This window comes from Macadamia integrifolia, chromosome 9 (assembly GCF_013358625.1).
Source record: "Macadamia integrifolia cultivar HAES 741 chromosome 9, SCU_Mint_v3, whole genome shotgun sequence".
Lineage (NCBI taxonomy): Eukaryota > Viridiplantae > Streptophyta > Magnoliopsida > Proteales > Proteaceae > Macadamia > Macadamia integrifolia.
In genome coordinates this window covers 24,929,006-24,943,111 of record NC_056565.1, presented here as the reverse complement: position 1 = coordinate 24,943,111, position 14,106 = coordinate 24,929,006, and the positions used below count along the sequence as shown (strand labels likewise).

The 14,106-nt window shown below is 35.7% G+C and overlaps 1 protein-coding gene across 1 annotated transcript; it reads right to left on the bottom strand.

The window, feature by feature from the left end:
• Nucleotides 1–6,083: 6,083 nt before the first annotated feature.
• LOC122088257 lies at nucleotides 6,084–7,499 on the bottom strand. The gene has a single exon (XM_042657455.1). The coding sequence runs from the start codon at nucleotides 6,987–6,989 to the stop codon at nucleotides 6,444–6,446; it is 546 nt and encodes a 181-aa protein (XP_042513389.1). The 5' UTR covers nucleotides 6,990–7,499; the 3' UTR covers nucleotides 6,084–6,443.
• Nucleotides 7,500–14,106: the final 6,607 nt, after the last annotated feature.

The window sequence follows — 14,106 nt, the reverse complement described above, 5'->3', positions numbered from 1 at the left end:
AAAGCCGTGCTGAACATAGGCCTCAATCAGGCCGTGCTCCACCTCGGCCTCCATCAGGCCGTGCTGTCACCTCGGCCTCCATCAGGCCGCGCTCCACCTCTGCCTTCGTAAAGCCGTGCTGAACCTAGGCCTCCATCAGGCCGTGCTTCACCTCGGCCTCCGTTAGGCCGCGCTAGCACCTCGGCTTCCATCAGGTCGGGCTGCCACCTCGGCCTCCATCAGGCCGTGCTACAACCTTGGCCAGGGGTAAAAATGACAAAACAAATAGGCAGACGAAGGAGAATCACTGTTTTGAGTAGTTTTGTAAATCCAAACCTAATTTTGGGTATTTTTGTTGACCAAAACTTTGTGTGGATAATTTTGTAAAGTGAAACCCAAAAGTGGGTAATCATGTAATTCTCCCTAAATCTTTTTCCTATAAATTCAATGGGATGAATTACATCCGATGATATTGAATCGGATTTTTATGCAAAGGTGAACATTGATGGTGCTTTTTTAAAAAGGTACATCTATTGGTTGCCTGGTTATGGTGCTCTTTTTAGGATAGTTGAGGATATTTTTTGGTTGATGTCGCTTTAAAATATAGTCAAGAATTGACCTTTCTACCAAAAGTGGGACCAAGAGAATAGGTCTTCAATTGGCTTTGAAGTTTGGTATCCAAAACATAGTTGTGAAATTAGGATGTGCAGAACTTGTGGAATGCATCAAGCAAATATTTGATCTCTCTTTGGGAAATTTTAGCTTTTGTTCACGTCTTTATGACATTTGGAGTTTAATATCAAAATTCCAGTCTTTGATTAATATGCATGTTTTGAGGTTTTGCAAACTCCACTGCATACCATCCTCTTTTCTTTAAGATGTACTTGAACTTGACCATCGCATACATTTGTCCTTCTCAAACCCTATGATAGCAGGAGCCTTGTGTACTAGGTTGCTCTTTTGTAAGCAGACGTATGATGCAAAGGTTAAGTTGCACTCCTGCAACATGTTAGTCAAATGTTTCAAACTTGGAAACAGCTTCTCCTGCGAAGCAGGGGATAAGGTTGCATGCATTTACCCCTCATACTGTAGTAATGGGAGCTTTGTACACTTGGATTGTTATCTCCTGTAGTTGAACTCCTCCTAATGCATCAGCCCGTCTTCCATCTCCTTTGAATCTATCCAAAATTCTGCCACACACTTCATCTATTAATGTTACTCTCACTGTGAGTGTTTCATATGACTAAAGGAAACTGAAACCACGATTGAACCACCTGTATAGGTATGTAAATGGAGAAGGTTTGTTAAGTATGCGCCAACATTCAAAATCATATTTAATTTATGACATGCTATGCAAATTCTATTTGATATGTGATAGATATTTCATTTGAATAATCAAGTTTCAATCTAATAAGCGTTCAAATATTTAAATTTGAATCCAATAATATTGAATTAATTAATAAAAATAAAAATATGTGTATTTATTTTCTAAAGAAATATAAATAAGGGACTTTCTTATTTTTTCCCCTGTTGGTATCACATACTTCCTCTTTCAATGAGGACATTATCTTGTTATTTCACATATGTATTAGAAAATTGTACAAGATAATGATAGTTCTTGACAATGATATAATAGAAAATATACTTAAAAATTATTTTGAATACCTTTTTCTTACCTTTGACTTGAAGAAATTCTAGAAATAAGACAAATGAACAATCAAAAGAAAGTTACATGTTCTAAATACATCTATAGAGGTGCTTCAGTATCTTTATACCAATCAAAAGAAAGTTACATGTATAATATATACTACAACTAGTTTTCTATGTAACAATAGAAGATGATGTTTAAAAAAATCACTAGATTTGAACCATCTATTTTATATTTTTCTCATCTAAACAGTCTATTCCCATTTAGAGTTGAGAGAGCGCACAATAATGTCTAATATCTAGACTCTAGAGTACTAATATATACATGCATAAATATACAACGATTGTGTGACAATACAAAAAATGAGGTATCAGATTGAATTTGACTCTAAATTTGAGACATGAATAATTTAAATCATATTCTTTCTATCCAATGATACGCTCATATTATTTATGCTCGTGACATAATAAATGGTTGGTGACCTTTAAAAAGACAACATATCTTTGTGGAGAGGTAGGAGGCGAGATCTTTACGATCTGATTCCACCATTATATTGTCGATACACTCCCCCACAGCCAAGTGATATTGCCACGTGGCATCTTTTAAAAAAAATTTCCAAAGATTTTATTCCATCCTTTGACAGATGTGTAGAAAAATAATAAGTAAGTCCGTTACAAATTGCCAGATATTGGGAGACTTTTTTTTTTTTTTTAGTTCAGATATCGGAGACGATAACGTGAACGAGAGAACAACAAATCATTGACCAGTCGCCAGTACCGCCTCGTCTCGTCGTGTCAGACCCATTGACACGTGTAAATAACAGATAAGGTGATAACGATCGCAAATTTTTTTTTTAATATAAAATAAATTGTCAAAGTTACTAAACACCAATCACGATCCAAATGGATAGATTAACACGAAGGAAGAGGTGTTTGACCACATCCATAAAACACTACATATTAAGACATTTTGGTCTCAAATCGGGAGGATTATTAGCATAAATTCTTTTAATAAAATAACAAAAAAAGAATAAAAAAAATGTGAGAGATAGATTTAATAGCTTTGCCGCAAACAAACATAGTAATATGAAGCCATTTCCCCAACTTCTCTTTGATAGGAAATTCCATTCAATAAGGTTCGACAAAAAAATATTTTGAATTTCTGATGAATACGGAGTTTCCATAAAAATTTCCACCAATTATGGAGAGGGGGTCAGATCAAATTCCATCACCTGCACGGGGTGAGAGGTAGACAGAAAATTGGTAGCAACGCGAGTCGAGAAAGCATCATTATTAGATAAGGTGCACCACCAAGTATCATGTTGATAAGAGATTGGGGTCTTGAGAATTTCATCAATGATAGTAGGGGGCACAAGGCTGGCTAAGGATGACAAATTCCACATATTATTAACTATCACATTGTCAACAGAAAAATTTGGGCATGGTAAGGGCATGTTCACAGAGACCCGGTGATCAAGAATTGACGGTATTCAGGGTCAAACTAAAAATAAGATGAGTGTCCAGACCCAGCTTAAGATGAATAATTTTTTGAAGGATGGGGATGATATAAGCTAGACTATTCCAAATCCAAGATCCCCTCTTCTTTAGGGTAGTGGGGGCAAAAATAGAAGTGTCTGAAAAATATTTCGCCTTACTAGAACCAGTCAATCCGGTTTAAAAAGGGGAGTTTTATTTTGGGTGTAGGCATCTCTTAAACCCAGCCCATTATGTTTAATAGGCGAAAAAACTTTTTTTCAGGAAATAAGGTGAAGATTTTTTTGAAGAAGAGGTTGATCCATTCAAAAATGGGAACAAATATAGTCAACATTTTGACAATTTTGTTTTCTAGGAAATGCATAATAAGACTTCAGGTAGGTTGGGATAGAGTAGAGGACTGATTGGATGAAAATCTTTCTTCCAGCAAAAGAGGGAAGATTTGATTTCTAAGTGGATGATCTTTCATCCATTTTGCTCACAACATTTTAAAGGCTTGAGACACGAGATCCAGATTGAAGAGGGTTAGCCCCTAGATAGACAGCATCCTTACTCATTTCATTCATACCAAGAAGACGAGAGCATAGACGGGTTTTATCAGAGTTGGAAATATTACTACTGAAAAACATTCCACTTTTAAAAAAATTAACATGTTGCCCTGATAGGTCAGAAAACAAATCAAGCAATGCCTTAATGGTCAAAAGGTCATCCATAATAGCACGGGAAAAAAAAAAATATATCATATGCAAAAAGAAGGTGAGAGATCTGAGGGGATATCTTAATTCCTTTGAACAAAGATCCCTATAAATCAAGAGATGTGGAAAGATAACTTCCATTGCATAAATAAATAGATAATGGTTCAACGGGTGACCCTGCCTAATCCCACTGGAAAGTTCAATAAGATCAAATGAAGAGCTCTCCAATTTAATAGAATAAGAAATTAATGACATTAGATAATATATTAAGTCGCACCAGACCTTTCCAAAATCAAGGAATTCAAAGATAGCCTTGATAAGGCCCATTCAAGTCTATCATGCACTTTGGCATATCAATCTTTATAGCTACAAAATCTAACTTACTTTTTTTTTTTTTCCAGAAAATGAAATATCTCATAGGCAATTAGAATATTGTCCAAGATTTGTCGGCGGGGGAAAAATGCAACTTGAAAACGAAATATAAAAGGAGATATGTCACTTTGGGATTGAACACTAAATGTAACAATTTAGGAGTTAATTTGGGGATTGACTATCAAATGGGATAAGATGATTTTGGGGACGGGTTTCTTAATAGGTCCATAACCAAAAGACAATATGAGGAATCGGCTGGAACTGGAACCACTAGACCCGTTTAAGATGTATATTTACTCATTGATAAAAGTTTCCTATCATGAAGTGTGGCTATTATGCCTACCATTGTGTCCGTCTTTCTCCTCGTCTCTATCAAATGACCTCCCCTGTACCGATAGACTGAACCAAAAGGATGGCATTGATTTGGTCTCATGCAACCGTAGGAGCCACACTCCCGGATAGAGAATACTTCCCTTCGATAATATTTATAACATATATAAGAATTATGTCGTAGTTACAAGAAAAACTAAGGGTTATGTGTCAAAGAAACATTGAGGTTAATTAGAGTGCAAGCTAGTGGTGCTTTTGGTTACTATACTCTCACCATCTAGGCTGTAGTACTCCATTGCTTCGCCCAGCAACACGACACACATATATTTGAATGTCTGAGACTTTGAGAGCCTAGATCCATTAAGGAAACAAAAATCATGTTATGTTATAATTATAAAGAAACACTTAGAGTTGAGTGTTCAAAACTGTTAAGGAAGCAGAATTGAACCATCCCATTATTAAATGAGACTAGATCATAGTTTTAGGACTTCCAATTACTCTAAAACGGCCCATTTGACACCCTTGACCTAGTCACCAAGCCAAACAAAACAAAGTAAGAGGGCGGTGGAAGAAAGAAAAAAAGGCAGCAGCTTTACAACGAGTGAAACTTCCTACCACCTTCTTATTGTATCAAAAAATGAGAAATGATCAATTGTTTTATATGATCGTGACAGTATCCAACACCTATCATATCTTTTTGTTTCTATTACGAGCTCAATCCTTTCTCCTATGTTAAAATGCAACTCTACTTAGAAAAAATCCCCTCTTATTATAAATAGCCGAAGAGGGACCACAACCTTCTTAGAAAACAAGAAAGATACTAATAATTTGTGACTTAGATACCATCAATGGAGTTTGACCCACTGCCTATAAGTCACTGAAGCACTCTCCAAAGGGACATTTGAGCCACGATATATTCAGATATGGTAAAAAAAAAATTAAATAGAGGCGTTTAATTTCTTGATCTATATCTAATTGTATGTAATAATGGAGTAAAAATCTACGTAACAGTGATGGAATCCAGCAGATCAGTATATGGACTATGGAGCATAGGATGCTTTGAAAATGGGAAGAAATTGGAAACAACAGTACAAGAAGGACAATTAGAAATTTGAATTTCATAATCCTCCATTACCTGTACCTATTAATTCATTTATCCACATCAGATATCAAATACTAGATTCAAGATGTTGCTTCCACGCAATGTATTCCAGAACCTATATATGGCAAACGTACCATTGGGCTAGCTGGGCTCGCATTAAACATGCCAGCGCAGGTTGGTTTGGCTCTGCTCATGACTATTCAAACCAAACCCAAATGGGTTTCTCCCTCCATACTCCATACTAGTCTCAAACTTAACTATGGCGATCCAGGTGGGGAAAAAAATGGAAATTTCTATAAATAAAAAGAGATATAGAAAGAAAGTTAAGAGTTCTACTGCTATCAGAAATGTTCCTCTTATCTTTCTAAACTGGACATTCATGGACGCCCATGTACGTGTTTGATTAGTTTGATCATCCCCAGACGAGGTTTGAAGGGAAATTTTGTTTCTCTTCACGTTAATGCTGAAGATTAAAAAGATCTATCCATGATTCCATGGCAATCTCTTGCGTTGCTCAGAGTATTTCCTCCACGTCAATTTTTACACAACAAAATCTACAACAACAGCTTAAAAATAAAAATCAAGAAGAAAGAAAAGAAAAATGGAGATAGAGAGAGAAAGAGAGTGAGTCTTTCTCTCCTATCTTCGTCTTTGGTCTCACCTGTTCACCTTCTCGAGAGACTGAGAAGTACTTTCCGTTAATAAGAGATCAACTGTGCATGCGCGAAACTAACGAGGAGAGTTGGTACGTGGAGCAAGAGAGCAAGCAAGCATTCGTCCAATGCCAATCCGCCACGTGCTTCCACAGCATCTCATTCTCTCTTTCATATCTGTAACCATTGCGAGAGTTGAGTCGGGTTTATAATGCCCGGGATGTGGGTCCCATCCGTCTTCATAAGGTTCGCCACCGCAGTGTAGCCCTGATGCGCCGCCGACTTTTTCGCCGGCACCGTCAGCTTCGCCCCTCCGTTTTCGACACCCTTCGCGTTCGTAACCTTCTCCATCTCTCCTTTCTCGTCGCCGAAGCCCTCGTCGGCTGTGGCGGAAACGGCGGCAGCTGAGGCGGAGGAGGCAGTCATCGGCGCAACCTTGGCCAAAACTGGGTCCCACTTCTGGCCGAAGAGGGTTCCCTGGGTTAGGAACTCGTGAGCCATATAACCGGCTAAGATCCGGTTCGATGAAGAAGTAGGAGGAGGAGCCTGAACCGGAGCCGAGTCAGCCATAGCAGTTGCAATCGTGGTGGTCGGGGTTGAAGTTGACGCTTTGAGTGTATCAAGGCCATCTCTCTCCTTCCGTTTCCGTGACGCCCCAGGCGTCAACACCCGATGGGGGTGGTTCGACATTGCAATCGATCGCTCCGTCGAAATCATGCCACCTCAGCGAAAGCGTCAAACCACTCCAATTTTAACCCAACCCAACAAAAGCCCAAGGGAAACCGCCCAAACGAGACGAAATCAACTATGGTGGTCCCCCCCTCTCAGTTATATAGTAAAAGTAAAAAGTGAAATGTCATTGAGGACCTGAGGTTATAACTGTAAATTCACCCAAAAAAAAACGAATACACTGTAAAAAATACAACGAGGAAGAAGGAGACGGATACAAAAGAAAGACGATAATTACAGAATACAGACAAAAGGAACAGATAGAGAGAAAGGGGAAGACGGCAGGGCCGTTGGGGCAGGAAACCGACGAGATCGGATCGAGACAACGGCGCGGCCAAATCCGATGGTTTTCCGGCCGGAAATTCTGGAAAGGCCGCCGCCGGCGAGATAAGAAGAAGATGGCGAGATTTGGGCTTCAGATTACTACTTACAAAGAAGAAAAGAATGGAGTGGGAGGAGGAGAGGGAGAGAGAGGGATGAGATTAGGATTTTGAGAAAGAGGACAACTTGGGGGGGGAGGGGTCAGTTATTTATAGGGATTAGAATTCTTTGAGTACCCCTGATGTTTCGCAGAAATATCTAAAATGCCATTCCTTTCCTTTAATGACAAAAATACCCCCAGATATGTTTTGCTATTGTGGTCAGTGTCCGTCCGCATATGCGATTGAGAAAACACCGCCTCACAAGCACAAAGAGGATTCCCCACTTCTCCCCCTATCTTTTCGAAAATCCCAAGAGTGGAAAAGATCCAACGGATGAACTATCGGTATGAGGTAGTTGCGCTGGCCATGTCTCTGTGGGCCAACCATCAATTCCGAGACCATGGTTTTTCACTTAGACGGCCTCTTGTGTGGTCGACCTCATGGAATCAAGTGTTCCAACCCCCTATTTTAAAATACTAAAACCAATCAATTTCTATGAAATTACATTTATACCCTTATGTTGGAACGTTGCATCAGTTTTCAAATGGGAAATTACTTTGATTGCTAAGTTTTGTTATGGTGGACCCCACCACACTTACCAAAAGGTCCAATACCATGGGCAGTGCTCCTAAGATCACGATCTATCTGACGGTTTCTACAGAAAAAAAGATCAATCTAACGGTCAATATTGACACGTGGAGATGATAAGATTAGGGCTTTGTTGAAGTCTTGTAATTCTAAGCATCTCACATGTATTGTCATTTTTTTGTAAGAGAGTGTATCGGACACATGGAGTGAAATGATCAACCTGTTTTGTGAAAAGAAAAATAACTCTTTTATTAATACTTTCTAGAATGCCATTGATTTTTACATTCCTTGCACGAAACATTACCTCTACGATACTTTGATTTGAAAAGATGAGAAAGGAGAGATGATGTTAATCACACGTTAATAATTTAAGAGAAAGGTTGAATGGGGATTTCTCTTGAGAGGGTAAAATTGGAATATGAAAGAGAAGGTAAGGATGAAGTTGTCATTTAGGACACATACTAGGGAGAGGAGTCTATAAGAGTTGTGTGGAGATGAAAGAGGAAGAAGCGAATCCGGGGGTTTGGGTGGGTGGCACTGAGTCAGTGACACTTATCACTGTATGTATTCCTTTTCTCTTCTTAATTCAATGCGACTTTACCACGTGGCAAATCGATTTCCTATTTATAGTCAAACACGAGAAAATGATGGGATGGAATCATTTTTTGGAGCTGATACCAAAAATTGCAATTGAAAAACTCATCCATCCTTTGTTAATGTGGCCCAAAATTTAAGAAAAAAGAGAAAAGAAAAAGTGAAAACATATATAAAGTCAGGAGCCATTGGTAGTCCCTGTAACAGATTTTTCTTTTTCTTTTTTTAATTTAATTAATTTATTAATTTTTTTTTATGTTTTCTGTTCTAATCTCTCCTATTTCTAATAGAATGATATCTCTACCTTTTATTGGGGGAGGATAGAGATAAATTTAGTGGTGCTGGCGATTGACTCAAGTCATCTTCATGGATAGAAAACTTCTCCATCCCCTCCCCCCCTTTTTTTGTATGAGTCCCAGTGAATAACACATTTCAAGCTTTTATCAAATCTCATTAATTTACATGATAACTCATTTATATAATCTCCTTAATTTGTATAATAATTACTTTTAGGCTTTGTTTGTTCTAAACAAAATGAATCAATCCATGTGAGATTGTGAGGTTGTTCCAACTCTCTCTCTCTCTCTCTCATACGTTCAAAGAGGCCACCATGTTTATTGAAAAATGAACGATATACATATATATATATATATATATCATATTATGTTCCTATACAAGCTTGTCCAGGTGGATTTTTAGATAAACATGATTAATTTTATCACATAAAAAGATGATTTGAAAATTCTGCCAGTAGGATAGGTAGAAAATGATCTCTTTTTTTTTTTTTTTTGCCAAGGAGAAAATGGTCTATCCTAGCCATATTTAATATGCCAAACTCAAATTCAATCATTCACTCTCCCCCATAGTGGAATTTCCTCTGTATGTCCTTGCATCACTTTGGTAGTTTGTGCATCACCTTGGTGGTCCTTAATTTTTTATGGTTGTTTATATTGTCACCTAGAAAACTCTATTTGGATTGAAACTTGATATTTATAGTCTATCTATCAATACAATTTTACCCCATCCAACATAGTCACATAGTTACAAAATAGATGTTTATCAAAAAAATCATCTGGACAAGCTTGATCACAAGAAAACGGCTAATTGCATAGGTAAAATAATTTCTATCTATTTAGACCATTATGATTTTCGTTTGCTTTTAAGAATATTTTTATAAAATTGAATATTGAGATATGAAATAAATGCTAAATAATTACCTATATTTCTCTTTCTATCATTTGTCTTTGATGATTATTCAATAATATGATGAAACTTAAGTACTGTTTGATAACGTTTCTGCTATTTTTGTATCTAGAAATAGCAGAAACTGTTTTTCACGTTTTTAGAAACAAAAATGGATTTTTTGGTGTTTGATAAACCTGTTTCTTGAAATGTTTTTTACAGACATAATGCCATTAAAAAAACTCAATAGTATCATTGGATGCCCAAAAGGGAGAGAGGGTTCGGTTGCCTCCTTTTTGGTTTAAATAGTTGAGAGATTTATTAAGCACAACAGCCTTTTTTTTTTTCTCTCTCAAATTCGTTTTTAGAAACGTCGTCGATTCTAGAATTGTAAATAAACTTAAATTTTGATTTATATATTCTAGAAACAGGTGAAATAAAACAACTTTATTAAACGTTTTTTATGTTGTTTCTCCGTTTCTGGGAACAAGAAATCGTAAAAACGACAAAAATAAAATGGACTTATTTCGTCAAAGTCGATTCTAGAATTGTAAATAGGAATAGATTTTGATTTATGTTTCTAGAAAGGGGTGAAACGGAACAATTTTATTAAACGTTTTTTAGGTTGTTTCTCCATTTCTGAGAACAAGAAACCGCAGAAACGACAAAAACAAAACATTGTCAAACGTTGTTTTAGAGTCATAGCCTATTTCTTCCATGTTGAGTGATTATGTTGTTATTAAATATTGGAAAACAAGAAAAATTGTTGAATATGCTACATATCAAATGGAGTGACTAATCTCAATGTGCAACTGTGCAAGGTTCTTCTCCTTGTTGTTTCCATGGTCCAAGTTCTTCAATTAAATTGATTTTTCATGTAATATTCAGGGCATTACATGAACATATGACAAGTTCGTATCATGATGACATTCATCGTGTTTCTTAATTTGTGCAAAACTAAGCTGCCACATGGTTGTCAACTTTGTCATGATAGGAAAAACTTTAACGTAGGAGCAATGGGTCTTTTTCTTGGACTAAAGGAAGCACAACAGGGAGGGTGGAACATTGGTGAAATATGGAGTAACTCGAAGGAGATGGCAAATTTTTTTGGCAGGAGTACCACATAGTGGCCTTTGAATTTTGCAAGTGTCTTTTTGGACTTAAAAAAAAATATATATATATATATATCCTTTAGCTCCTTTCTGGCTTAGGCTACCAATGAAGTAGTACTTCTGCTGCCATGTTTAGCTCACAAGTCTATCTATGAGCAATCTCTCTAACCTCTATATTTCTAACCAAAACATTGATGTCTTACAATTCATAAGTTAATATTTCAAGTTTTATTTATTTTTTATTAAAAAAAAATGTGCGATTAATGGTTTTTGACACTCAAAATCAACTCCTTAGAATTATGTATCTTTCATAAGTTTCACTTCTAAACAAGTATTTGTGTGTGAAATTCTTTTGTTCATCTCAAATTTATTGTGAATTATTTTGATGAATTTTCTGCTCTTTTCAACCATCAAATGGGAATGATTAATATATAAATTCTTACTATCAAATAATTAGAAGACCTTTTTTATTGTTCATCTGTCAATTTCCAAAGACAAGCTCAAACATATGGTCATTACACCTTGTAATCTACTACCACTAATCATCAATGAACTAGTAATTGTGCCATATTGTGGATTGAATCTTGTCACAGAGTCCGCAGTGATGTGAACAAGCTATTGACAAAATTGGGTATTAATTAAATGTAGTCACATCGCAACTAGGATTACCCAAATGCCTCCGCCCTTAAGAATCATGTTTTTGCCCTTATACATTATATCAATTCTTTTAATGCACTAAATAGGATTTATGAAGTTGAGCGGTGATGGAGTGAAGATTACTATGCACATTATAGTAATCTAATCCCATAATTATGGGGTTATATTACTATAATAAGATTAAACAAAGAAGGTAATACTCTCTCTCTCTCCCCTCCCCACCCCCACCCCCACCCCCACCCCCACCCCAAACCAAAAAATAACCTTAACAAGGGAATTGAAGTAAAATCTTTCACCTCTCTTTAAAGTTCATTATATCTGCATCCTCAATTTTCATCTACTAGCCTTCTTAACATCCCCTAAAGCTCATGAAATCCGTTCAACAGATTTTTGGTGATCCCCTCATCCAAAAAAATAGGGGGAAAAAAAAAATCTATCTAATCACTTTTTCTTTTTTTAAGTTTGTCAAAGAATAAAAGCCGATCAATCCTATTAATAGATTGAATTGATGGCTCAATGACCTGGTCTCCATAATGGGTGGAGGGCCATTCAGACTATGGCTATGTTTGCTTGGCAATAAATGCCTAGAAAGAAAAGAAAAGGAAAAATATTAATTCTACTTTTCTCATTATTTGTTTATCAAAGAAAATAAGAAATTAACTTTTCAAAATTTAAATCATCTTAAAATGATGAATGTAGCTTACTTTCTTCTAATTTTCTTCCCAACATCATAAGATTTGCAAGAATTTAATTTTTTTTATATGTTTTTATTTTCTATTTATTTTCTTAAAAACATGCATCGCAAAAATATTGTCTCATTCTCCACACATAGTGTTACCATTGACATCAGGCTGTTGTCACCTCTTAAAAATCTTCCTCAGGTTGAGCATTCAAATTGTCAACCTTTTACCTTCAATGGTTTGTACTTAATTCATAAATCATTCATATATAAGATTAAAAATTATGGATGCTTAACCAAGTTTAGAGGTGGATTATTCTTGTTTGGTTTAGAAAATTTCATATAAATTAATAGACTATATACAATTTATGTTTATAATGCTATAGTTGCTTCTCTTTTCCTTTCCCCTCTTTCCCTTTCCCTAGATATCCAAATGAAGGAAAGCTTATATTATTATTATTATTTTATTTTATTATTTTATTATTTTATTATTTTATTATTATATCCTTGGGGAAGGGGTGGGAAGTTGGGGGTTGGTGGATTTGAACAAGAAGAGAATGATTGATGGGTAGTCAAGCGATGGTCCTTTTTGTTGGGATTCATTTCCATAGAATCATATGAATAACCATATTAGTGTTAGAATACAAAAGTCATAAATCAATCATGGGTATAGTCCATAAACCAAGAATACACAAACATGTGGATTTACCCTATATATGATAATCAATAGGAGTAAAAGAATATATGTGTGTAAGTTTAGAAGTCCCATAAATATTAATCACGAATCTCTCTCCCATGTGCTTGAGGATTAATCCCATGAATTTTGTAACAGGGAACTACACAATGGAGTCTCATCCGCTAAGATCTTTTGTAGCTTTTCACCCACTACTCCTGTGAGGGGACTTCATGCTTCTAAAATCATGAAGGTGTTAAAGTGACGGTTGCAGAGACCATGAGCTTCTATTTATAATAGAATCCTAAAATCCTAATTCATTCCCATAATGGATTAGGCTAGGAGTTTTCTAGTCAGTGTAGGTCTATTATTACTTGAGCCCAATAAATTAATCGATATCATTTAAGCCCACATAAAAATCCTAACAATCTCCCATTTGGGCTACACTGATACTGATGTCTTTCCATTGACATCTGACCAAATAATTCCAAGACTAAACACTACTCAAACAAACTTTGATTCAATCAATAATCTCTACTGTTGAACAATAGTAGAAAATATACCTCAATATACGGCATATAACTATTTAATGTTACAAACAATAAAAAAACTATCAACTCAAATCGCTTGAAAACATATATATATATATATACATATATATATATACACACGTTAGCAAGCACATCCTTTAAATTTTGGTTTTTGCCACCATGATATCTTTGGTTAAATGAGATCATAAAACTCCTACTAACCAAGCATATCAAAAACTTCAATAATACCAATATCAGAAAACATAGTTCTTGAGCACTTTGTTGATAAACTTGGGTGACATCACCTTCAGGCAAATGTCACATTTACCTTAGGAAACACATAATTGAACTGAATGTATCATTTTGATGAATTTCACTCATTCTTATCATATTTTTTATATTTGAGATGAATATATGTACAGAAATGTATGTTTTAATGTATTTCTTACACAACTAGGGACAACACAAACAAATGAAGCATGAATGTACATAAATAATTTAGAGAATAGAATTTAAGATAAAATCATTCTAAAATCATTATAAATTTAATAGGGCAACAAAATTATTTTTATTTCCCTTCAGTTGTGCTTTGATCAGCAACAACACTTGTTTGGATTCCCTGAGAGTTAAAATCAGATCAAGTAGCCCAAAAATCTTAAGTATGAAAC